Consider the following 26,173-nt stretch of genomic DNA (forward strand, 5'->3'; position numbering starts at 1 on the left):
GGCTAAGGGTTTATCTATCTTGTTGATTTTCTCAAAGAACCAACTTTTGGTTTTGTTGATTCTTTGTATGTTCCTTTTTGTTTCTACTTGGTTGATTTCAACTCTGAGTTTGATTATTTCCTGCCTTCTCCTCCTCCTGGGTGTATTTGCTTCTTTGTGTTCTGGAGCTTTTAGGTGTGTTGTCAAGCTGGTGACATATGCTCTCTCCTGTTTCTTTCTGCAGGCACTCAGAGCTATGAGTTTTCGTCTTAGCACAGCTTTCATTGTGTCCCGTAAGTTTGGGTATGTTGTACCTTCATTTTCATTAAATTCTAAGAAGTCTTTAATTTCTTTCTTTATTTCTTCTTTGACCAGGTTTTCATTGAGTAGAGCATTGTTCAACTTCCATGTATATGTGGGCATTCTTCCCTTATTGTTATTGAAGATTAGCTTGAGCCCGTGGTGGTCTGATAGGATACATGGGGTTATTTTTGTATCTGTTGAGGCCTGTTTTATGGTCTAGTATATGGTCAATTTTAGAGAAAGTACCATGAGGTGGTGAGAAGAAGGTATATCCTTTTGTTTTAGGATAAAATGTTCTATAAATATCTGTTAAGTCCATTTGGTTCATGACTTCTCTTAGTCTGTCTATGTCTCTGTTTAATTTCTGTTTCCATGACCTGTCCATTGATGAGAGTGGGGTGTTGAAGTCTCCTACTATTATTGTGTGAGGTGCAATGTGTGCTTTGAGCTTTAGTAAGGTTTCTTTTATGTACGTAGTTGCCCTTGTATTTGGAGTGTAGATATTTAAGATTGAGAGTTCATCTTGGTGGATTTTTTTCTTTGATGAATTTGAAGTGTCCTTTCTTATCTTTGTTTGATGACTTTTAGTTGAAAATTGATTTTATTCGATATTAGAATGGCTACTCCAGCTTGCTTCTTCAGACCATTTGCTTGGAAAGTTGTTTTCTAGCCTTTCACTCTTAGGTAATGTCTGTCTTTGTCTCTGAGGTGTGTTTTCTGTAGGCAGCAGAATGCAGGATCCTCATTGCGTATCTAGTTTGTTAATCTATGTCTTTTTATTTAGGGAGTTGAAACCATTGATATTGAGAGATATTAAGGAACAGTGATTATTGCTTCCTGTTATATTTATATTTGGATATGAGTTTATGTTTGTGTGCTTTTCTTCTCTTTGTTTTGTTGCCAAGACGATTATTTTCTTGCTTTTTCTAGGGTGTAGCTTGCCCCCTTATGTTGGGCTTTACCATTTATTATCCTTTGTAGGACTGGATTTGTAGAAAGATTTTGTGTTAATTTGGTTTTGTCATGGAATATCTTGGCTTCTCCATCTATGTTAATTGAGAGTTTTGCAGGATACAGTAACCTGGGCTGGCATTTGTGTTCTCTTAGGGTCTGTATGACATCTGTCCAGGATCTTCTGGCTTTCATAGTCTCTGGCGAAAAGTCTGGTGTGATTCTGATAGGTCTGCCTTTATATGTTGCTTGACCTTTTTTCGTTACTGCTTTTAATATTCTTTCTTTATTTTGTATATTTGGTGTTCTGACTATTATGTGACAGGAGGAGTTTCTTTTCTCGTCCAATCAATTTGGAGTTCTGTAGGCTTCTTGTATGTTCATGGGCATCTCTTTCTTTAGGTTAGGGAAGTTTTCTTCTATGATTTTGTTGAAGATATTTACTGGTCCTTTGAGCTGGGAGTCTTCACTCTCTTCTATACCTATTATCCTTAGGTTTGATCTTCTCATTGAGTCCTGGATTTCCTGTATGTTTTGGACCAGTAGCCTTTTCCATTTTATGTTATCTTTGACTGTTGTGTCAATTATTTCTTTGGAATCTTCTGCTCCTGAGATTCTCTCTTCTATCTCTTGTACTCTGTTGGTAATGCTTGTATCTGAGGCTCCTTGTCTCTTGCTGTGGTTTTCTATATCCAGGGTTGTTTCCCTTTGTGCTTTCTTTATTGCTTCTATTTCCATTTTTAATTCCTTCATCTGTTTGATTGTGTTTTCCTGGAATTCTTTCAGGGATTTTTGTGATTCTTCTCTATAGGCTTCTACTTGTTTATTTATTTTTTCCTGTGTTTTTCTAAGGGAGTTTTTCATGTCTTTCTTGAAGTCCTCCAGCATAATGATCAAATGTGATTTTAAATCTAGATATTGCTTTTCTGGTGTGTTTGGATATTCCATGTTTGCTTTGTTGGGAGAATTGGGCTCTGATGATGCCATGTAGTCTTGGTTTCTGTTGCCTGTCGCCATCAGGATGTCTCTGGTGTTACCTTATTCTGCTATTTCTGACAGTGGCTAGACCTTCCTATAGGCCTGTGTGTCAGAAGTGCTGTAGACCTGTTTTCCTGTTTTCTTTCAGCCAGTTGTGGGAACAGAGTGTTCTGCCTTCAGGTGTGTAGTCTTTCCTGCCAACTGGTCTTCAGCTGTTCCTGTGGGTTGCTTGGAGCAGAAAAGTTGGTCTTACCTGTGGTCCCGGAGCTCAAGTTGCTCATGGGGGGTGGGGGGCTGCTTTTGAGCTCTCCATGAGGGCAGCAACCAGGAGGGTCTGCGCCACCTTTTCCCTGGAGCCTGGTGCACCGGGGTCTCAGATGGCATTATGTGTTTTCCTCTGGAGTCAGAAACGTGGGCAGAGTGTAGTCTCTTCTGGCCTCCCAGGCGTGTCTGCCCTTCTGAAGGTTTAGCTCTCCCTCCCTCGGGATTTGGGTGCAGAGAGCTGTTGATCGGTCCCTTCAGGTCTGGGCAGTGTCTGGACCATGGGGGACCTGCCGCTCCAGTGCCCCTGTCTTCTGGTCGACAAACACATATTTTAAAAAACCCATTCTTCTGTCCTAAAATACTGAACTCAATTTCCCCTCCCTCCACTCCTTCCAGTCTCCTTCCCACTTCCCCTCTCTCTCAGATCTACTCCTCTCTTCAGGAAAGAGCAGAATTCCAAGGAATATCAACAGAATATGGCACAACAAGATATAATAAGACTAGGCATAAAACCTCATATCAAGGCTGGACCAGGCAACCTAGTAGGAGGAAAAGGGTCCCATGAGCAGGCGAAAGAGTCAGAGACACCCCAGTGTTCCCACTGTTAGGAGTTCCATAAACAGCAGGCTAACAACCATAACATATGCAGAATAGGAAAAAAGTAGCTTATGTCTTTATACTGTTTGGTTATATCCATGGTATTACCTTTAAAGATATGTGTCATGAAATTAAAAGGAATTGGTTTATTCCACTGAGTACCTAACACCCTTTGGTCTGACATAGCCAAGGTTTCCCAAAGGAAAGCAACATTGTTCAGATAGAACCATGTGAGCTGCTGCCCCCTACTGTTGGGGAGCTATTTATCACATGAGAACCTTTCCCAGTGGCAAAATTCCCTCAGTGATAACTTACTTTGAATAGATGTTTTGACAATACTCGGCATGCCAAGACATATTTGAGAGGGAAAGGATTCTGTTATAAAGTGGGATCGCTGCATTATGACTTTCTAGAAAATCGTCTGAAATATCTAGAACTTGGGTCCAGTGTACTGCATGTATGTCATTGACTCGAACACTCCCGTGAGGCAGGAAGTATTAATGTCCTCCCTTTAGTTGGAAGCAACTGACCTTTTAAAAGTGACTGTGGTGATACATGGCAGAGCTGAAACTCAAATATCGGATCCCTCTGATAGTTGTGTCCTCTGATGTGCATGCTGCCTCCCCGAGGAGGATGACAGAGGTCTGACTCTCAGCGATTCTAACCTAGTCACAGGACACACCGTTCCCCACATTTGCCATTTGTTTAAGAGCAACCTGAAAGGAAACACAGAGGCTCTCTTGACTTGCAATGAGCGTATATCCTAACGAACCCATCCACACTGAGAATGCAACCCACTGAACATCACAGCTTAGCAATATAACATCCTGTTGAGTGTGGGCGGTTACTCTATGTGGTTCATTGATTCTATCCAGCATAGAAAGCCTGAATAAATATTAAAATTCAAGGATGAAAGTCTGTGATTTCTGTTGAGTATGTATTGCTTCCGCATCATCGCCAAGTCAAAAAATTGAAAAGTCTGTAAGTCAAATTATCCTAAGTGAGACTGGTCACACACTAGGTTGGAGTGGTATGTGGCTCACATAAGGCAATGTGTAGGGCTCTTATTGCGTAGGGTTAGCTTAGGGAGAGCTTCAAAAGACTGGAGTTCCTGTGGCTGGGAAGTCTCGTCAGCTCAGAGCCCCTTTCCATAGAGGAGGGACAGGATAAAGGCTGGCTTTGATGACCTTCTTTCTCCCAGCTTTGTGAATGTTCCTGTTGGCTTCACTCTGGAGGTCCTGGAAGTGTGATGTCTCACTCTTTCCCACAGGAGGTGCATCATTTACAACCATAGCCAAGGCTCTTTCTCCCAGCAAGACAAAGGGCCTCCCAAGAACTGGGTCCAGCCCATGCCCTTCTAACAGTGCCACCACCAGTGACTTGTCTAGACGATGACTGAAGACTGATTATCTAGGTGTGATAGAAGAAGGGAGGAAGACACTTTGTCACAGTCGCCTGTAGAAGGGCAATGTTGCAGAACTTCAATGAAATTTTGGGAACCAAGCTGGAGGGAAAAAAAACAAAACAAAACAAAACAAAAAAAAAAACAGAACAAAACCAAAAGAATAACATGTAACTTCCCTGAGCTGATGATGAACATTCAAAAGCCCCCACAAAGAAACTTTCATGTCTTGCCAAATGGGTGGAAACTGAGCAGAAGTGGTGCCCTGCTTCAGGCTCCAGTGGATTCTTAATTTTTTTTCCTGTTAAGCCAGAAATGAGGCATTTGAAAGACCACTGGGGTCATGGAATGGACTGTGAGACTTACTAATAGTTGGAGAGCTCCTTAAATGGTCACATGGTGAGGTTACAGTCTGCCCTGTTAATATTTGGGTGATGGTATAGCCATGAGAAATGTCTGAAGGACGAGGCAAGCAGTTTCATCCTGCCAGATGGGAAGTGAGTCCCTTGAAACCAGGAGTTCCTGTAATCATTTGGCAGTGATGTGTGTGGATGTGCTAAGACTGACTGCAGGTCATTGTCACTTCCCAGGGTAGAAAATAAGAAAGTGTAGGGATGCCAGAAAGGACCATGAGTGCCCCCTTCCCCCAGTGCAGCAGCTTCAGGCCAAGCCCATCCAAATAGGACTTGCCAACAGAGATTTAGTACCAGTAATTCAGCTCCTATTTAGTGCTTTGTTGCATCCTGGTAAGAAAACCCATAGCTATCTTTTGGGTTTGGATTTCCATGCTGAAGTTGGAATTTGAAGTATGTTTTAATAGACCTTTTGGATCTTCTAGTGTCCAGAAAACTTGAATCCAAGGTAGTGGAACAATTAAAAGTGAGAAAAGAAAGATGTCACTGTGGTCAAATATGCAGTAACTTTTCATTACTGAGCTAGATGACAGAACCCAGTCCCATCGGTAGAAGATGGTGGAAAGCATGGTGTACACACATAAAAACAAACACATGCACACACAAACACACATACAAACATACGTATACATACAAACACACACACAAACACACATACACACAACACACAAACACACATGCACAAACACATACACAAACACACATATGCACAAACACACATGCACACAAACACATATACATACAAACACACACAAACACACACACACAAACACACATATGCACAAACACATGCACACATATATGCTCACAGGGTGGGAATGAAGGTGGGGGCAAACAAAAGAAAAGAATAAAATTGGTTGGAAGAAGGAAAAAAATGAAAGTTAAAAGTAATGGAGCTTTCAATACGAAGTGACTGAGGAATCCTGGGTCACGTGACTTTACCTGACCAACTTGGTTTTCTATTTGAAGGTTTGAGGAGGGAGTGGCAGAGCAGGGATGTTGGGGAATATGTGATATGCAGTCCACATGCACCACACTCTGTGGAATGAAGTTGAATTGAATGTGTTGGAAAGATGAGTCTGCCCTGGTAATGCTTTAAGCAGCTGGAGTAGGAGGCTTATCAGGATTCAGGAATGAGAGGGATAAAATCCAGTGTAGACACGAGTAGGCTGTGGGATGTGAGCGCTGAGTGGAATGGAAGAAAGTCATTTAGAGTTGAGTAAGCAAAGGTGAGCAGGATAAAGGATCTACTTCATCAAGGCCAGGGAGAGAGGGCCAGGCTCTGGAATTGTAGTTTTCTAGCTAGCGACCTGCATTTTTTTCTTTTCTTTTCTTTCTTTTTTTTTTAAACCCTTCCCTAATCTCTTATGAAATGCACAGATACATTAAGAGCATGAAATTAGGATCTCAGAACTGCGAGGGAAATTTCATCTGGTTCTGTCGATGAGCCAACTTGGCAGCAAGTTCCGTAACTTGGCTGCTGGTCACACCACAACAGCTAGAACATTTCTGGTGCTGGGAAATGCTCTGAGCTTTAGAGACAGCCCGTGTTAGTCAGCTTTTCATTACTGTAACAATATCCGAGGTAAGGCAATTAACATTTTATTAGTTCCTTGAGAAATGTGATCATAGTCACTCCCCTCTCCCAAGTCTTCCCAGACACACCCCTCCCATATTCACCTAACTTTGTACTCTCTCTCCCTGCCTCCCTTCCCCTCTCCCTTCCTCCATCCTCCCCCTTCTTCCCTTCATCCATCATTTCTAGTTTGTGCTGAGGTGGATTCTTGGACAAAGCAAACTTCCATTGGAACATGTTTGACTTACCAAGGATAACACTCTTTTTTTTTTCTTTTTCTTTTTTTTTTATTAACTTGAGTATTTCTTATATACATTTCGAGTGTTATTCCCTTTCCCGGTTTCCGGGCAAACACCCCCCTCCCCCCTCCCCTTCCTTATCGGTGTTCCCCTCCCCACCCTCCCCCCATTGCCGCCCTCCCCCCAACAATCTAGTTCACTGGGGGTTCAGTCTTAGCAGGACCAAGGGCTTCCCCTTCCACTGGTGCTCTTACTAGGATATTCACTGCTACCTATGAGGTCAGAGTCCAGGGTCAGTCCATGTATAGTCTTTAGGTAGTGGCTTAGTCCCTGGAAGCTCTGGTTGCTTGACACTGTTGTACATATGGGGTCTCGAGCCCCTTCAAGCTCTTCCAGTTCTTTCTCTGATTCCTTCAACGGGGGTCCTATTCTCAGTTCAGTGGTTTGCTGCTGGCATTCGCCTCTGTGTTTGCTGTATTCTGGCTGTGTCTCTCAGGAGCGATCTACATCCGGCTCCTGTCGGCCTGCACTTCTTTGCTTCATCCATCTTGTCTAATTGGATGGCTGTATATGTATGGGCCACATGTGGGGCAGGCTCTGAATGGGTGTCCCTTCTGTGTCTGTTTTAATCTTTGCCTCTCTATTCCCTGCCAAGGGTATTCTTGTTCCCCTTTTAAAGAAGGAGTGAAGCATTCACATTTTGATCATCCGTCTTGAGTTTCATTTGTTGTAGGCATCTAGAGTAATTCAAGCATTTGGGCTAATAGCCACTTATCAATGAGTGCATACCATGTGTGTTTTTCTGTGATTGGGTTACCTCACTCAAGATGATATTTTCCAGTTCCAACCATTTGCCTACGAATTTCATAAAGTCATTGTTTTTGATAGCTGAGTAATATTCCATTGTGTAGATGTACCACATTTTCTGTATCCATTCCTCTGTTGAAGGGCATCTGGGTTCTTTCCAGCTTCTGGCTATTATAAATAAGGCTGCGATGAATATAGTGGAGCACGTGTCTTTTTTATATGTTGGGGCATCTTTTGGGTATATACCCAAGAGAGGTATAGCTGGATCCTCAGGCAGTTCAATGTCCAATTTTCTGAGGAACCTCCAGATTGATTTCCAGAGTGGTTGTACCAGTCTGCAAAAGGATAACACTCTTAAAGAAAACTGACAGCTCTCTTTCCCAGCAGTCATCTACTGCAAATAGTTCCTTGACTAGAATAGGACTTCATCTTTCCCTTCCTTCTCTGTGGGATTTGGTCTGGCTTGAGCTTGTATGGGGCTCATGCATGCTGTCATGGTCTCTGAGTTCATTTCTACATTGTGTTCAGAGGACACTGTTTTCTTGTATTCAAATCCACGGCTTCTGGCTCTTGAAATGTCTCTGCCCAGGGGTTGGGGATTTAGCTCAGTGGTAGAGCGCTTGCCTAGCAAGCGCAAGGCCCTGGGTTCGGTCCCCAGCTCCGAAAAAAAAGAAAAAAAAAAAAAGAAATGTCTCTGCCCCTTCCTCTGCTATGATTCCATGAACCATGGGAGTGTGAAATAGACATCCCATTTAGGGAAACGCATTCTGTAGCTTCTTAAACTCTTCACCTTAGAAAGTTGTGGGGTTTTGTGTTAATAACCATGCCTTGCAAATGGAGGCTTCTTCTGATGAAGGTGAAGCGATGCATTAATGTATGGGTATCATTATAAGTCATTGGGAGTCCATTTAAATCTACATCTACTTATCAGAATAATAGGATTAGGTTCTTCCACAGGACCTACAGCTTGTGAAGCTACAGGTTCTCGGCCCAGTGATGGCGCCCGGCTTGGGTTTCACCTCAAGGAGTAGACTGTAAATCAGATGAGAAAGTGGTTGGTTACTCATATGATGTTCATACCACTATTGCACCAGTGGGATGTCTGGCTAGGACAGATGTTTTGCTGAAGCTCATGGAGTTCAAAGCTGGGTAAGACTGATGATCCTTTTCTTGCAGCGTGGAGTGCATCACATCCTTCTGCACCATGAAAGCTAGCCAGTAGGAAGGAGGCCTCTCAGCCGGAAACAGCTTGTTGTATCCGTGGTATGAGTCTCAAGTGCATGGTGTCTTCAGCAACAGGGGATGGCAGCCATCAAATTCTGGATGATAACCAGAACATATGCAATAGCCTGTAATGTTCAAGGGTCTACGGGACCCCAGTGGCCAACAACTCTGATAGAGGCAATCCATGCCTGGTGCTAGACATTTTATTTATTCATTCATTCATTCATTCATTCATTCATTCATTTTTTAGCTTGTAGTGTCTAGTAGGGGCATCATTTCCCTGTTATTGGGCAACTCCATTTTAACTCTTCGCCTATGTGTATAGGTACAGACAATGCAAATTTTAATAGACGAAGCTAGTTTGGATCATGGTTTTGGAAACGTAAGTCCGGGAGAGATTGTCTCTGCTGTTGTGACAGCACATCTCAGTGGGGAGTGTGTGGTAGAGCTAAGCTGTTCACCTCATGGCTGAGACTCAAAAGGGAGAAAAGAAACGATTGGACCCTTCTATCAGTGTTCAGAACATACCCCGACCTAAGTGTGACTCATTTCAAATCCATCTGAACACTGATTCCTTTGCAATGTTGTTCAGAAATAGGTACCAGTACAGTAATATATCCAGCTTTACCAGATCCTTCATGCATATTTACTGGCTGACTCAGTGGTGCCTTACTGCCAATTTTCAAGTTCCAGGTAAGATCAGATGTTTCTGAGTCCTGCTGTAGGAGCGCAAGGACACTTGGGGAAATGGTAGAATGCAATAAGATATCATGTACTCTGGCACAAAGCAATCCCTCTACTCTGAGACGTATTGAGCAAAGTCACCTCTAGTTTTTATGCATAGGCCCCCTTCACTGCCTGGCTTCTCATGTCCAATATTTTCTTCCTCTGCAATAGAAGATGGAGGTTGTCTTTTATCTACTGCTGTCAGTGAAGATCCAGTGGTGCAGACTGGTTGCTGATGCGGGTCTCTCTCAAGAATGGTCCAAATGGATTCCACAAAGCCCAACTGTCAATGGAAGCTGTCTGTCCCCATCAATGCTGAGCTAGCCCCTTGCTGCCTAGCCTGACTTCTCGCCTTTGCCTCTTTGTCTTTCTCTGCCTCTGTAACTTTTAGGGATGACCCTCTCGCTTAATTTTACCATCCTGGAGACCTTATCACTCTCCCAGCTTGTGCCCACTGGCACTTGCCAGTTACTGGGATATCTAGGGTACAGTTACACAAAGGATTCCAATTTTGTCCGATATAATTTTTGGGTCTCATTCAGATATGAAGATAAGGTCTCTGTGGTAGTTTGAAGAAGAGATACTCCATCATCTACAGCATTTACATACCTGGTTCCCAGGTGGTGGTGCTGTTTTGAGAGGCCTACCAGGTGTGGTCTTGCTGCCACTGGGGGGTGGGATTAGAGAGTTTAAAGAATTCTGCTGTTCGACAGGAACCGGATGTAGATCTCTCCTGAGAGACACACCCAGAATACAGCAAATACATAGGCGAATGCCAGCAGCAAACCACTGCACTGAGAACGGGACCCCTGTTGAAGGAATCAGAGAAAAGACTGGAAGAGCTTGAAGGGGCTCGAGACACCATATGAATGCCAAGCAACCAATGCCAAGCAACCAGAGCTTCCAGGGACTAAGCCACTACTCAAAGACTATACATGGACTGACCCTGGGCTCCAACCTCATAGATAGCAATGAATATCCTAGTAAGAGCACCAGTGGAAGGGGAAGCCCTTGGTCCTGCCAAGACTGAATACCTAATGAACGTGATTGTTGGGGGGAGGGTGGTAATGGGGGGAGGATGGGGAGGGGAACACCTGTATAGAAGGGGAGGAGAAGGGTTAGGAGGATGTTGGCCCGGAAACCGGGAAGGGGAATAACAATCGAAATGTAAATAAGAAATACTCAAGTTAATAAAGATAAAAAAAAAATTCCAGTGTTCTCTCTCTCTCTCTCTCTCTTTCTCTCTCTCTCTCTCTCTTTCTCTCTCTCTCTCTCTCTCTCTCTCTCTCTCTCTCTCTCTCTATCTCTCTCTATCTCATCTCTCATGCTTATGATTTAAGATGTGAGTTCCTAACACACTTGCTGCTTCAGCCACCATACCTGCCTGCTGTCGCTCTTCCTCACCATGGTGGTGAAGCACTCCCTTTGGAATCTTAAGCCAAGTGAACCCTTCCTTTTGTAAGTTGCCTTGGTCACAGTAACAGAAAATTAACTATACCCTGACCGATTATGAATATAAAACAGAAAAGACCTGGCAGTGGGAGACAGGGCCCAACCTGAATCACTCAGTTTTGGCTACTTCAGGTAAACTTATTAAACCAATGCTGTGAATCTCAAACTTTATCCTTCGTGATTACCGCCAGCAGATTTGTTTCAGGTGGAATTGTAGGGCCTCCTTGCTGGCTTTTTTTTTTTTTTTTTTCCTGCTTAAGTCTAGGGAGATAGGAAATGAGCACAGAACAAAATTTTCTGAAGGATTCCCAGGGTTTTGTTGCTTCCATTTTTGGACCACATTGTGAGAACTGAAGGCCACAGTACTTTCTCTTGACTAGTTTAATTGGTTTAGTGGAGTGAAATTAAGGCTACTACATGTGTAGCTTCTGTCTGCTCAAGGCTTGTTCCCACAAGAACATCTCAGTTCAAACTGCTGCGATAAAGTGTCATGGACCACAGAGACTGCAATAAAGTGTCACGATTCAGGAGGCAGGAAGCCCAGGCATGGTGACCCTATGGTCAGTTCTGGTGAGTCTCTCTTACGGGTTTTAGTCTGTTAACAGCCTACTGTCTCCTCACATAGAAAGAGGATTGCAGAGCCCTCTGGGGGCACCCTTTATACCAGCCTTACCCTCAGGAACTAAGTGGTTCCCCAACCCTCATTTCCTATACTGTCTCTTTTGGGTAAGAATTTGAACGTATGAAATTTGGGGGGAGAGGAACGGACAGTCAGCCCACTGCAGGGGACAGACCCAGAGTCAAGCATTACACCCCGTAGAAGTCATTGCCAATGCCAATTGCTCATCTAGTGAGGGATTTTTGCAAAGCCATTGAGGGTTCGGTTCCTGAAGGGCAGTAATGTCACCCTGTGAGGAAGCCACACTAAACCATACACTGTGATGGGGACCGTCATCTGGGCAGTGCGTGCACCTTCCTTTTTTTTTGTGACTCATAGTTCAATGCACTGGAGGTGAAATTAACTCTGCACGCTGATTGAGCTACTGGTCCTGTGGCTTCTTGTAATGACTAAGTGATAAGTCTGCTTTAACCCCAATTTGAGCCACTGCCAAGGGAGATCTGAGTCCATTTGGCATTCTACCTTTTTTTTTTTTTTTTTTTTTTGTGGATCACCTGTTTGTACACAAACAGAAGACAGTAGTCTTCTAGGAAAATGGCTCAGGAGAACTTAAATTGGGTATTTGACAAGGGTTTTGGTTTGTTAAATGAGGACCATAATATCCCTAATAGAAGAAAGAGGTCCTTGGAGGAACGACTATGGCTTCAGAAACTGAATGGACTCAGTGTGCCACTTCTGAATAACTGTCCTCAGACAAAGACCAAGGCGAGGCCTGCTGCCTTCCTGGGAGGTCTTGGCCCTTAAGAGATTGGGGTTCTATTTGAAGGGTCTGTTATAGTTTGGGTTTAAAGAGCTATCTGTGTGTTGAGGGCTTGGACCCCAAAGGCAGTGGTGCTCAGGGGCAGGGTTTTCTGGAGATGACTGGTGACTCCAACTTCCTCACTAGACTGACTCCTGAGGGAGTCATGGCTTGACTGTCTATTGGGGATTAGTAGCAGCTAAAGGAACTGGGGCCTACTTAGAGGAAGGAGAACATTTAGGGGTTCCCTTAAGTTGTTCCTTCCCCTCCCCTTGTTTATTTCCTGGCCATGACAAGGTGGGTAGCCTTTTCTAGAACATGCCATGATGTTTCAAGGGTAGACCCCAAAGTGACAGAGCCGACCATAGACTCAAACCTCAAAATCTATCATCCAAAACAAGCTCTTCATCCTTCAAGTTGATTTCTTTCAGGGATTTTATTATACAGACAGCTGACCCATGGAGAAAGAGGGATGCTTCCTTTTGGATTAGGTCAAATACTGCAACCTGGGCAGGACTTTCAGAATCGTGTCCCCTTTCGTGGGCTATAACAGCAGGTACGGAATGTTAGTGCATCTCAGTATTGGTGATGGTAATTTCGACCATGTGATTTGGATCTGTCCATCAGATTTCTCCACAGTGAGGTTGTTTCCCCAATGGCTATGCTCTCAGATAGCAGCTGTGGGAGCAATTACACTGAGTAACACCGGTGAATGCAATCCACCAGGCTTCACTTCTAGAAAGCAAAAGTTTCATCTTTTTCTTCTCATCCCTTTCTTCTTATCCCTGAGCCGTGTAATGGCCAGTAGAAGGGCCGAGCAGGAAGACACAGTAGGCCACATACGCGTCTGTTTGCCAAGTGCGGGACACTTCCAGCCGGAGGTGTATTGCTCGCTTCTACTATGTGTACTTGTATTTATCTGCAAAGGCACGTTCCCTTCAACTTTCTTTCCAATCTTCCAAACAGGTAGTCTTGGTTTGCTTGTCTTTTAAAAATCTTACAAGAATTCCATATTCTTCTTTAACAACGAAAGGAAAGAGAAAATGTTAGTTTAGAGGCTTGGGCAGGAAATAGAGTACTAATCGGGCATGATTAAAATAGCTCCTTAAAATTGCATAACTGTATTTGCTCTTTATTGAAAACCCTATGAGCATTTTATTTTCCCCAATTATTTTTATTACACTCTAAAAGAAGCTAAAATGATGAGCCGATTTAGGGAAGTTTAAACAGTTAAAGGATTAACTCTTTTCCACGTGATGGACCCTTGTCATCCCTGAGAACACTGGCTACTCCTCTGACTGCTAGCTCAGCCGCGAGCTGAGTTTTCCTGGGTTGCGGCTGGGCTCTCCAATACCAGCCCGAAAACACTTGCGCATGCGCCACGGCGTCCTGCTGCTGTTTGTCCGTTTCCATGGCTACGAAGCCCATCAGGGTACGAGAGTAAGAAAATGAAGCTTAAGAGCCTCTTGCTTCGCTATTACCCACCAGGTACGGGGTTCCCACGAGTGGGCCCTGGATTCTCTTTCTGGGATGGTCCGGGAAGCAGAAGGGGGCGGAGACCGGGGAAGGGCTCTGAGTAGCCTGTTCTTGGTGACCAACTGGGACAGAAGGAAGCCAGAGCTCTCCAGTCTGGGTCTCCCACCCTTTTCACACACCTACCGCTGTTCCTCAAAATCCTTCAAGTGACTCTTTAAACTCCTTTAAGTTTGAGAAACTCTTCAAACTTTTAAATGCTTTCTAGTAAGTCATGAGTCTGAGGAGGGAGGGGCTGATGTGTAATGAGTAGTGACGCCCTGGTACAGTGTTATCTGGAACCACAGAGACGAACCTCCTGTTATTTTAACGTCTTAATGATCAAGTCAAAGCAAAGGAAACATAAAAGAAAAAAATGCACACTCAACTGAATGTACACTTTGTCACACTCTCCAGTCTGTTGCAGTAAGAAATCAGTTGATTATGAATCTACAACGTAACCTGCTTTGGGCGCCTTTCCATATGACTTTAAAGAAGGCCAGAATCCTTGATTGCAATGTGGTGATTGTGAAATAAGCCGACAGGATGCTGCTGTTTTAGACTAGGGTGTGCTTTCTGGTGGTCGGTTGGTCACCATTAGAGAGAAAAATAAAATACAACGTGTTGAGGAAAATTCCCAGCTTCTAACTAAGAACTCATAAATAAAAGGGTCAGGGGTGGGGTGAGGCTCAGTGACTAAAGGTACTCCTGGCCTAGCCTGATCATCTGAGGTCCATCTCAAGGGGTAGAAGTGAGACCTTTGTCCCTGAAGTTATTCTCTGACCTCTGCACACATGTGTGCGTGTTCTCATGTCTGCATGTGCACATGCACATAACATAACATTGTAATTGAGAGAGAAAATACAGTGAAATATGTAAAACAATACTCTTGAAACTTGGCTCAGGATAGCGGCTAAATGTGGCTCAACGGCACATTTGGGTAAAGAAACTGCAGAGATTTCAGAGTAGAGAAAATTAATTCACTTTGTCCCCAGTTTAACCAAGACCGTTTCAAGGGTGGGGACTTGAAGAATCTCAGGACGTGTGCCTCATTTTTTTCTCAGCAAAGAAGCCAACATTTTAGCCCATCATTTAACCCCAAATGTCTAATATCCGAGGTTGTCATGATTCCTTTCTTTGAGACCACACTGATTTCATTGTTTTTATACTTTGTCCCCTATCAGTAGGTAAGAAGATCACCTGTCTTTTTTTTTTTAAACCCATTTAAAAATTTTTTTCTTCAGAAGTCACATGGCCATCCTTCCCCTCATTGATATTTCTCATGGTTTCTCTCTGCTCAGCCTTTTCCGTCTATTAATAAATCCTATCAGCTCTACTTCCAAAACGTTTGGTGGATCTCTTGGTCCTCTTTCCCCTCAGGGTTTGACTCAGCACCCTTTTCATCCGCTAATACACTCCAGCCTTTCATCCAGGTACCTGCCATCTCTTGTTGGGAAATTTCAGTTTCTTGGCTTTTAGTCTCATCTACTGTTTGCCAGTAGAATCTGAACCCGACACCTCTAACAACTGCCTATTATGCCCCTCTAGGGCTTAGAGTAGATCTACAGTCTGAAGGAATTGGCTCGGCCTGCTCTGTTGACTTCTAGAACTTTAGTCACTACCCTCTCTATAGTTTAGGTCTCTGACCTATTCTTCTACAACTTACAAAAAGGCCTGCCATGCATGATCCCCTTTCTGGACAAAGCTTCCCCTAGACCTTACGATGGCTAGTCTCTCTTTACTTTGTTTGAGCCAATGTAACTGACCCAGAAACCTTCCTTTTCCACAGCTAGTTAAGTACGGCTTACTGACTTCCTGTACAGCATTGCTCTGCTGTTGTTATTTTTATCATCATATGACACTGTGGTGGTTAGGTTTTTTTTTTTTTTTCTTAACTGGACACAATCATCTGGCAAGAGGGCACTTCAATTAGTAATTGCCTCCTGCCCCCACCAGATTGGCCTATAAGCAAATCCATGGTCTTTTTCTTAATTAATGATAAATATGGGAGCACCTAGACCATTATGTCTGGTGCTAAGCCTGGGCAGGTGCCTGGATTGTATAGGGAAGCAGGCTGAGCAAGCCATGGGAAGCAAACAGTGAGCAGTGTTTGCGATGGTTCTGGTTGCTGCTCCTGCTTGAGCTCCTGCCTGGACTTCCTTCATTGACAATCTGTTCTAGGTATGTAGAAGCCAGATAAATCCAATCCTCTCTCCCTCCAAAGTTGCTTCTAGTGATGATATTTCTTTATCATTTACATTTATCAGAACAGAGTCTGATAAATGATCACCCCACTTCTATCCCTTAGCTGTGGAGCTCAGGAATGTGGGCTATGAAGCCTGAGCAGCCAATTCTCACACATCAGAAATTTCCCTCAGGTGAGTTGATCAGACACATCAAGTTATCAGTCAACAGCATTTACCTCATACTTCTGCTGATTTTGCAGTTGCCACCTTGGTTGTCCCTCCCCTCAGTGCAAGCCTGCTTTGAGCTCCATGTCCTCCAACCTTCTCCTTTCTGTCTTTAGCTCTTTTCCTGTTTTCACTGTTACATGCTCTTGAGTCTGTACTTTTTAGGATCCCCCACTGACCTCCATGTTTCTGAATCCATTTGTTATGTCTCAGGTTGGGGGCACAGAGGTCCTTGTACTCTCAAAGAGAGTGCAGAGAGATCTAGGAATGTTAATCACACAGGAGTGCCTCCTCAGTGAAGGAGATAAAATCAAATACCTGCACTCTGTCCAGAAAGCTGAGAGTGGATTTTGTTAACAACCTGGTAACCTCTTTGCTATCAGTGGAAGCAGACCTTGCCCAGATTCCCCCAAATGGTTATTTCAGACTCTCCCCTCCCCAGACCATTACTCATCCTTAGGAGCCACATGCACTTTATGGCCTGCTGACTTCTGTGATGTCGGTTAGAGACCATGCTAGATTCTAGGCATTTTGGCTATAGACATCACCCTCATAGTCACTTACATTTTGTAAAAGAGTTTCTATCTAGTCATGCCTTAAGCTTTTTTTGTACATCTGTAATTGGACTGACTGTTGCCCGGAAACCTCCCCCCAAATTGTACTGTGTTTTAAGTATGCTGACAACGAACCGCCAGGTATTAGACTCCCCAAAGTATGATCCAGGTCGATGAAGTCAGCGTGCACAGGTTTTCATTCTTATGTTCTTTCCTCTCCGGCACCTGGAGGGAGCTCCTAAATTACAGTTCTGAGCAGACAGCAGCACGGTACAAACATGACTTCTCTTTGGTTTCCAAGATGAGCGCTCTGCCATTCTTTCACCTCACTATTACTCCTAGCTTTGTCCTGTTGGCTCCTCTTCTCTCTTAGTTTGGAATGCACCAGACCTCTGACTTCAAACTTCTCTTACCTATTGGCACTTCTTTGCTGGGCATCCTCATTTGTGTAGCAAGTGTTCTCAAATGTTTAGCCCTTTCCTTTCCTCAAAGGTATATCAAATGAAACCTAGATTGCTTCGCTTTCTAAAACTTTCTACCTTCCCAAGGTAGTTTCCAGCCTTTTTCTGATTGTATCACTTACCCCACCCCACCCCACCCCACCCCACCCAACCCCACTCCATCCCAGGGCTATATCAATCCGTACCTACTTACTTTTTACTTTCCCCACAAGATAAGAATTCCATTAGGGACTTGGCCTACCTATTTTCAGCAGCTACACAGACCTTGGGACATAAAATATCCAGTCACATGTGTGTTGAATAAGCAAGCTTGATGAGATGATATGCAGGGAACATGTTGGAACTTTAGCTGAAATGTGACAAGAACAGAGAAATCTGATCTCTGCTCGATCCAGCTCTGAGAGGCAGTGTTCTAGCAGGAGTCTCAGACTTATCGCAGGCTGAAGAATCTGGCCTATAACGTTTGACTTAATGATTATATTTCTAGTGAGGCCATATGACTTCACACAATTAGGTATTTATGACTTAACTTCCAATCCCCGGGGTGGTATTTTATATGCAAGTTTTCCAGACTACTGAGTAGCAAGTGGGTGTTTTAATAACATTATCATACGGGATAAAAATGCTCGACACGGAATGCTTCCTGTACTCCATCAGGTCTGTAAAGAGAATCATTTTGTTCAGCCTTCCGAGGCTCTCATTTCAATTCTCCTACTTACAAGTCTGGGACATCCTTCTGTTAGCATTCACTAAATCAAACCCATCCCTACCTAAATGCCTGATGACCAAGTGCACATTGCAGGATGTGTCTGAGCCAATGTAGACCATTTCCCCGCCTGTGTTGGTCACGAGCATTGGTTACTAACTGGTAAGATTTTGGATTTTTGAAATTTAGGTGCTCACTGAGCCTTCCCACCAGCTAGCCAGGGCAACCTTGGTCACCTTTGTTGTTTGGTGTCCTTGCTCTTTGGTTAGGAACTAAATACACAAATACAGTCAAACTGGCCAAGGTTCCCATCACTTCCAAAGCTTCAGTCGTTCTGAGTAAAGAGTACTACTATTTCTTGATGCGCTGCTGATGTATGAGGGCAGAGGCTTCTTTCTGAAGTGTTCTCAGAATTATGCGTTTCACATAGTGACTGACGACCAGCAGACGGTGAAGAATACTGAGGTGCGGACACGACTCCCAGAGGGAAGACGTGTATTACCAGCACCTCTGTCTTTGTTTTGTTTAGATATTCTCTGTAGCTCTGCTTGGAGCCCAGTCATTGTGAGGAGGACAAGCACATGTGCGTTGGCACCTTGTCACAGTGATGCAGCCACATGTCCTCATGTTGATAGAAACAAGATAAGAAGTGGACAGAGATAGAAACCAAGCAGACCTTTTGGAAAACTCGGTTGCTAATTTTAAAATACATTTTCTTAAGACACTAGATTGTATAATGTGGGGTTGCCAACTTCTATTTTTTCCCCAATCTTTAAGGCATAGATTATTGTATTACTCCTCTATCCCTCATAGCAATGGTTCTCAACTTTGCTAATGCTACTTCATAACTGTACTTTTGCTACTGTTATGCACAGTAATGTAAATATCTGTGTTTTCGGATGGTCTTAGGCAAAGACCCACAGATTGTGCCTAATAGATTTTACCTGAAAATGTTTTTTTCAAATGCCTACTATCCTCAATAACAGTACACAACACTTCAATTTAAACATAGTGTAAAATCCTATATTCCCAGTAAAGGAAAACTGTTCTAATGATAACAGTGCCTTCATTCAAGTAGGCTTTACCTAGTTCAAAATATTGTGTCTTCTTTGGGTCAGATAATCAGGTAGAGCCCCCATTCCTTAAGAGTTTATACCCTAACAATGTTAAACCCTAACACCTTTTCTCTCTTCTCTATTTTGCTTTTAGTTTTCTTATACTTTTATAAATTTATGGGCATATTTAATTAGGACTAAATCTTTAAGAACACATTAAAGAAGAACTAAGAGTGCTCTCATCCTCTGGAGTATGTGTGATCCCCTGATAAAGTCAGCTCCAGTTTTTAGGCTCATTACCCCTGTCACTAACATCCATGATCTGTATTAATTTATGATAATTATATTTTTATTTTCTCTCATTAATGAAGCAGCGATTTTTTGTATATTCTTATTAATGAGGTAGACTTTTTAAAAAAGATTTATTTATTTTATGTTATACACTGTTGCTGTCTTCACGCATTACAGAAGAGGGCATCAGATCCCATTACAGATAGTTGTGAGCCACCATGCGGTTGCTGGGAATTGAACTCAGGACCTCTGGGAGAGCAGTCAGTGCTCTTAACCACTGAGCCATCTCTCCAGCCCTGGGTAGAGACTCTTATTTTGTATATTTTCTCTCATTAACGAGGGAGAGATTCTCAGTTTGTATATTTGTTCATCACTGTCTGTTGTATTTTTATTTTTCTAAATTAACCACTCATGCTTTTTTGCTTTTTGCTTGCTTTTCTTCTTTAACATCAGGCTTAAAGTTCTTTGTACGGATCTCCCTGAGTTGAAATGTTTCCATGGATCATTATTTGTTTTTTTTTTTTAAATGCCATCAACATTACCATGTGGGAGCTTAAAATTAATTGCAAAAGTCTCTCTCAAAATTTTCACTTTTATCTGTTGAGTTTCATGTACTTAAAAAAACTGGTTACAGATTTTGAAATATAAAATATAAATATGTTCCATTATTCAAACTACTACATTTTATTAAAAATTTAACTTCTCTAATCAACTTGCAGCATGTTTTTGCATGTGTGTAGCAGATAAATGATCTTAAAATTTTTTTAAAACAAGGTCTTTTATTTTTTAGATTTATTTATTTTATGTCTATGCGAATACTGTGTCTGTCATCAGACACACCAGAAGAGCAATTGGATCCCATTACAGATGGTTGTGAGCCACCATGTGGTTGCTAAGAATTGAACTCAGGACCTCTGGAAGAACAGTCAGTGCTCTTAACCGCTGAGCCATCTCTCCAGCCTGATATACATGTTTATTTTCAAATATCCGATGGATTTTTGCACCATTACTTGTTAAATGATACATTGTTTACTCGTTAATTCTGTATGCTCCCTTACTTCTTCTGGTTGTTGCTAAATGGTTCAGATATATGGTGTGTTTCTCATTGATTTTACAGTCAGGCACCCAGTAATTCCCTTTGCAATAGTAAATGGGATCTTTCTATTTCTATTCATTGCATAGTCATTTGTTAATATGTACATAATTCTTGTGTAATTTTAACCTTAGATCTTTGAATTGTTCTTTTAAACCACATTCAGTTTATTTCTATATCATAGGGCATTTAACTGTGTTCTTAAAAGACTTTAAAATGTGATGGATTTAACGAAAAACTAGGGATGCAAACTAGAGCGGGTAGGGAAGCAAAGGGTGCATCTGGGAGGAGATGGAGAATGGCAGGAGTATGGTCAAAACACATCGTATGAAACTGTCAAAGGACTAATAAAAGGAGAAAAATGTCAATATCCACATTTTGCTGAAAAGCTCATCATGCTAAACCATCATCACTCTAAACAAGAATTTTGACTCCTTAAAACCCTTTCTGTTTTTAGGTTTATTTTGCAACTACAGACCTCGAGTCTAGCTCCAAATCTTTACTAAGACTATCTCCAGTTGTAGTGGGGGAATGCCAAAGAAAACTATGACAAATAACACCCTAACTCCAGTGTTTGCCTGTGCTAGAAGGTTCTGGGACGTTCCATCAGTCACTGAAAGCATTCTGAATGTTTTTTTTCCTATTCTAAGGCAGTAAGCTTCACTACTCGACAGATACTTGGGTGACCTGTGTAGGTTTTAAGTATCGCAAGACTGTGTTGCAAGGAATTCCCTCCAAGGTTGTGACATCAAGAAGGGACCCCAAAGAAGGAGCAGGGGTGGGAGAAGAGCCTCGTTTGTTTTTTTTTCTTTATTAACTTGAGTATTTCTTATTTACATTTCGAATGTCATTCCCTTTCCCAGTTTCCAGGCCAACATCCCCCTAACCCATCCCCCTCCCCTTCTATATGGGTGTTCCCTTCCCCATCCCCCCCCCATTACCACCCTCCTCCTAACAATCACGTTCACTGGGGGTTCAGTCTTGGCAGGACCAAGGGCTTCCCCTTCCACTGGTGCTCTTACTAGGATATTCATTGCTACCTATGAGGTCAGGGTCCAGGGTCAGTCCATGTATAGTCTTTGGGTAGTGGCTTAGTCCTGGAAGCTCGGGTGGCTTGGCATTGTTGTTCATATGGGGTCTTGAGCCCCTTTAAGCTCTTCTAGTCCTTTCTCTGATTCCTTCAACGGGGGTCCCGTTCTCAGTTTAGTGGTTTGCTGCTGGCATTTGCCTATGTATTTGCTGTATTCTGGCTGTGTCTCTCAGGAGAGCTCTACATCCGGTTCCTGTCAGCCTGCACTTCTTTGCTTCATCCATCTTGTCTAATTGGGTGGCTGTATATGTATGGGCCACATGTGGGGCAGAGCCTCATTTGTTTAACATGATGGCAAGTCACCTACACGTCTGTAACTTAAGAGCTCTATTGTGGGGAGCTGCAATTGAGTTAAAAATTACAAGTAATGGTTAACGTATTGATAACAAAGCCAAGTACCAATGAAAGATAGACAGATAGATGATGGATAAAGGATAGATAGATAGAAGATAGATAGATAGATAGATAGATAGATAGATAGATAGATAGATAGATAGATAATAGAGTGAGAAAGAAGAATCCTTGGACAGAGACACTAATGAGCATTAGTGTTTACCAATAAAGGAGAGTAAAGGAACAAAGTCATTGGAAGAGAAAGAGGGAGAACATTTGCAAAAGCCCAAGGAAGATGCATTTGAAGTAAATGGTGTGAGCTTTGTGACTGGGTACCTCTGAAGGGTCATGAGTAGAAAGGCATGGGGCGTCAATCAAAATAAGGGGTCCGATGGTACATACACAAACACATACCATGTTCATGTGTTTAGTGAGCACCTCGGTGGTCCTTAGGAAAATATACATGGTTGTGTGAACTGTAGAATGAGATACCCCTCGAAGGCCACTTTTACTTGAAAGACTGACAGTAACTGACACTTTTTAGATTTGAGGCATTTGACGGACATTTGCTTGAAAAATAACAAACATGAACCTTCAAGTTTCTCCCGAAAGCCCACGTATTTCTTGCCAATGATGAATTTGAGCTTTCAAAGAAAAGAAAAAAGGTTCAGAAAGTTTGGACCCACCACCAGGACCTTGACAGTTTGCCAGCAGAGGGCTTTCTGATGACAGATTGGCGGTGCTGCTAACAGAGGTGGCCCCTGGAAGCTCCATGATGGAGTCTGTGAACACTTCAAAGCTCTGCGTAGTTTGAAGAGTGTTTTTCCAGGTTCACCCATGTAAGAACCCACAGCAAATCTGGATTTTAATGTACCTGTGTATCAGAGAACTCACCCAAGTGGTTGTAGTGCCATATTGCAGCTTTAACTGTTAAGTTCCAATATCATATTGACGAAGAATGAAGAACCACCCTCACTTCAAAAGGCTTTTAACTGTCTGCACACGGCCATCTTTTTCTTGTATTTCATCCAAAACAGCAGATGTGTGGTAGGAACTTGAATGCAGAAGTGGGAGTAATATTACAGCTGGCTTTAATTAGGCTGCATGTGGAAGCTGTGTAAGACTGCTGTGCCGCTGTTCCGATGAGTTTCTTTGGGGGAACATGTGGCTATTTTTTTTTAAAGTATACTGTCATGCTGGTATGTGATGAATCTGCTGTAAAAACCATGGAAATGCTTTAAAATCCTCAACTCTAACATGGAGACTATTACACACTAAAAGCATATTTGTAGACCCAAGGTGTTTGAAAAGTGTAAGTTGCTCTTGTGACCCACACTTGAGTTTGGAGGCAATGCAGCTGCTCCCAGAGCAGGTACAACCAAGCAGGCAATGCATGAGACCAGGATGTGACCAGGCCTTTGCTCTAGTCTCTTTCCTTTCTGCTGTGTGGGTTGATTTCTAAGTGTTCACAAACACAGGTAATGTATCTAGTCATCTGAGTATGACTGAGACAAACCACAAATATAATTTCAAGTTAGCCCCCCTTTTTATAAACTTCTCATTTGATTCATTTTAATAAGTTATTTTTTATAAGCCGGAGACTTTGCCCCCATATTTTTAGTCTGATAAGTGTTTCTTCATAGTAAGTTCTTGCCACATGTTTTTTTTCCCATTAGTTAATTAATTTATTTACTTTACATCCTGATTGCAGTGCCCCCCGCTCCACTGCCCCAGTCCCCTCTCATACAGTTCCTCCCCCACCACTCTACTCTTTGCCTCTGAGAACAGGGAGGTTCCCCTTGGGTACCAACCCACACTGGCACATTAAGTCACTGTAGAACTAGGTACATCCTCTCCCACTGAGGCCAGACAAAGCAGCACAGTTAGGGGAACAGGATCCACAGGCAGGCAACAGAGTCAGGGGTGGCCTCTGCTCTAGTTGTTGGGGGGCCTGTATGAAAACCAAGCTGCACATTTGCGACATATGTGGAGGAGCCTATGTCCCTCTCAGTCTCTGGGAGCCCCCAAGGATCCAGGTTAGTTGACTCTGTTGGTCTTGTGGAGTCCCTAGCCCTTTTGGGTCCCTCGATCCTTTCTCTAAGTCTTCCAGAAGACTACCCTGTTCTTTCTAAAGTCTGTCTGTGGGTCTCTGCATCTGTTCCTGTGTTGAGAATTCCCCCTTAAGCTCTGTTTGCTATTTTTTAATTGGTTATTTGATTTGCTGGTGTCTAACTTCTTGAGGTCTTTATATATTTTCATATTAGCCCTCTGTGTTAGTAAAGATCTTTTCCCATTTCATAGGCTGCCATTTGTCCTATCGATGGTATCTTTTGTTGATTGTGTTCTTATGCTGGCCTTTAGCCATCTGGTTGTCTCTGGTGTTGGTTGACCTGGTAGTCCCTGATGGTAGAAGGCCTCTGGAATTGCAGCTAGAGCTGGTTGTCCTAGTGGCAGCAGGCCTCTAGGGATGCAGGCAGAGCTGTGGCCTAGGAAATGGAGTGTGGATCTGGGATTGCAAGTAGAGTTGTGGATGGAGTGAAAAAGGGACCTCTTGGCTGCTGGGCTTGCTGGAAGACCCAGAGGGCAGGGGTCCATCTGACTGTCCTAAACAGCAGCATGCACTAGGGTCCAAGTGTTCATACTTGTGAACTGACAGGGGATAGCTCACATTCAGAACACAGTGCCACACAAAATTGAAGACTGGATTTCAGATTGGCAACATCCTAGCCCTCGGGGAAGCAGGTACTGGCAAACCTCTGATGCTCTTTGGCAAGGCATTCTAGTTGAATGGATGAACTTTGAGAGACCCTGCCTGGAAAAAATAAGGTAGAGAATGATAGACTTGACCTTGACTCCTGCCCGGTGACATATGTGCTCTTGCAAGTGTGTGCACACCCTCTTCTGCATGTGTACACAGCCACATGAACTCGTGCATATACCGCACACAAATACAGAGGCAAAACAATTAAAAATCTGAAAAGTAGAAGTGAGGAAAAGAAAAAAGCCTCTTAAGTGCATTAACCTTTCCTAGGTTTTCTTCCTATCACTTGTCGCTTGTTTATTTTACAGGAATTATGCTGGAATATGAAAAAGGCGGAGAATTAAAGACCAAATCCATAGATTTACTTGAGCTCAGTCCTAGGTAAGTGAGCTGTGTACTGCAGGGCGGGCTTCACGCCAGAAGCGTTCAGACAAACACCCTGATGAAGATGTATGACTGGGCTGATGTGACTTTATTATTAAAAACATAAAGCTCACTATTCTGCCCTTTCTTTCCCCCCTTTTCATTTTTCTGAGCAGGACTATTTTAAAAGACGATCTGGTTAGTCTAGAATAGCTTTCAGAAGCTATTGAAGACAGAGTGGCCAGCTTTCCCCATCCGGGTAGAATAGCCCCAGCCAGTACACCAGTATTGACAGGCTACCATCAACGCAGATCCATACTGTACTTAGGCTCTCGGAGGCTTGCCCTTCCCTTCTGTGTTCCAGGGCCATAGCCAGGATCCCATAGATCACCTTCATGTCTCCATCATTCTTCTCAGCAGTATGGGTTCCTCAGGCTCTCCTGGTGTTGGAAGCCTTAATACTCCTGAGCAGTACTGATTACTTAGTTTCAAAGATGCAATCTAGCCTGCTGTTTCCTCAGTAAAAAAGTATTTTACAAGGCTGGCAGACTGTCAGGTTTGAGACCAGAACTCCCCTCCACTGAAGCTCCATGTGAGCCTAGAGGAATTCACCTTCATAGGTTGAAGTACCCAGGATTCATGATGTAGGAAACGCCATGCTGCACAAGCAGAGCCAGCATGCCACATGGACCAGTAGCACCCTTAATTGAAAAAAGCTACAAACTTTGGTCCTGGATTTCTTTCTCCCGGAAATAGGTCTCCTTGTTCTGTATTCCCCCTCCCGAGAGGAGCCCATCCATTACTGGCACTTGTAATGCACTGAGGATTCAACCTTAGGTCCTCCTGTCTGTACAGCGCGCACCTTTACCCAGCGAGCTGCCTCCCTGGCTTGAAATAAAGTAACTCTTCATGTTGTAAACATAGATGTAAATTTGACATGCAAGTGTTTGGGGTGAATTTCAGTACTGATGTCAACACCCTAGTAGGAGAGATCCAGAAAGTGGAGCCTCTGATCACAGCATCTCGGACAAAGCAAGTCAGACTCCTAGTGCAGAGGCTTCAGGAGAAACTCCGGCAGCATTGCGACCACAACTTCTACCTGTTTAAGGTAAGGAGTGCTTCGGGACACCAGGGCCATGGCTGCTACCTTACCTGTTAAAGGCACGCATAGGGACTCCAGGAAAGACAACTTTACTAATTTCTCTTAAAAGTAA

At 43.1% G+C, this 26,173-nt stretch overlaps 1 protein-coding gene across 2 annotated transcripts in view; it reads left to right on the forward strand.

Annotated features, from left to right (window-relative positions):
* The first annotated feature begins 11,378 nt into the window (after positions 1-11,378).
* Positions 11,379-26,173, forward strand: part of Daw1 (dynein assembly factor with WD repeats 1) — a 39,436-nt gene continuing 24,641 nt past the window's right edge. The window contains exons 1-3 of one of the 2 annotated variants that reach the window (XM_087566813.1): positions 11,379-11,481; positions 24,905-24,977; positions 25,923-26,067. In XM_087566813.1, coding sequence (XP_087422939.1) covers positions 11,469-11,481; positions 24,905-24,977; positions 25,923-26,067 — 231 coding nt within the window. In that variant the 5' untranslated portion in view covers positions 11,379-11,468. Of the gene's footprint in view, positions 11,482-13,742; positions 13,818-24,904; positions 24,978-25,922; positions 26,068-26,173 lie in introns of those variants that run through there. The other variant, NM_001025025.1, reaches the window with a different exon arrangement.

This window comes from Rattus norvegicus, chromosome 9, assembly GCF_021556685.1.
Source record: "Rattus norvegicus strain SHRSP/BbbUtx chromosome 9, alternate assembly SHRSP_T2T, whole genome shotgun sequence".
NCBI lineage: Eukaryota > Metazoa > Chordata > Mammalia > Rodentia > Muridae > Rattus > Rattus norvegicus.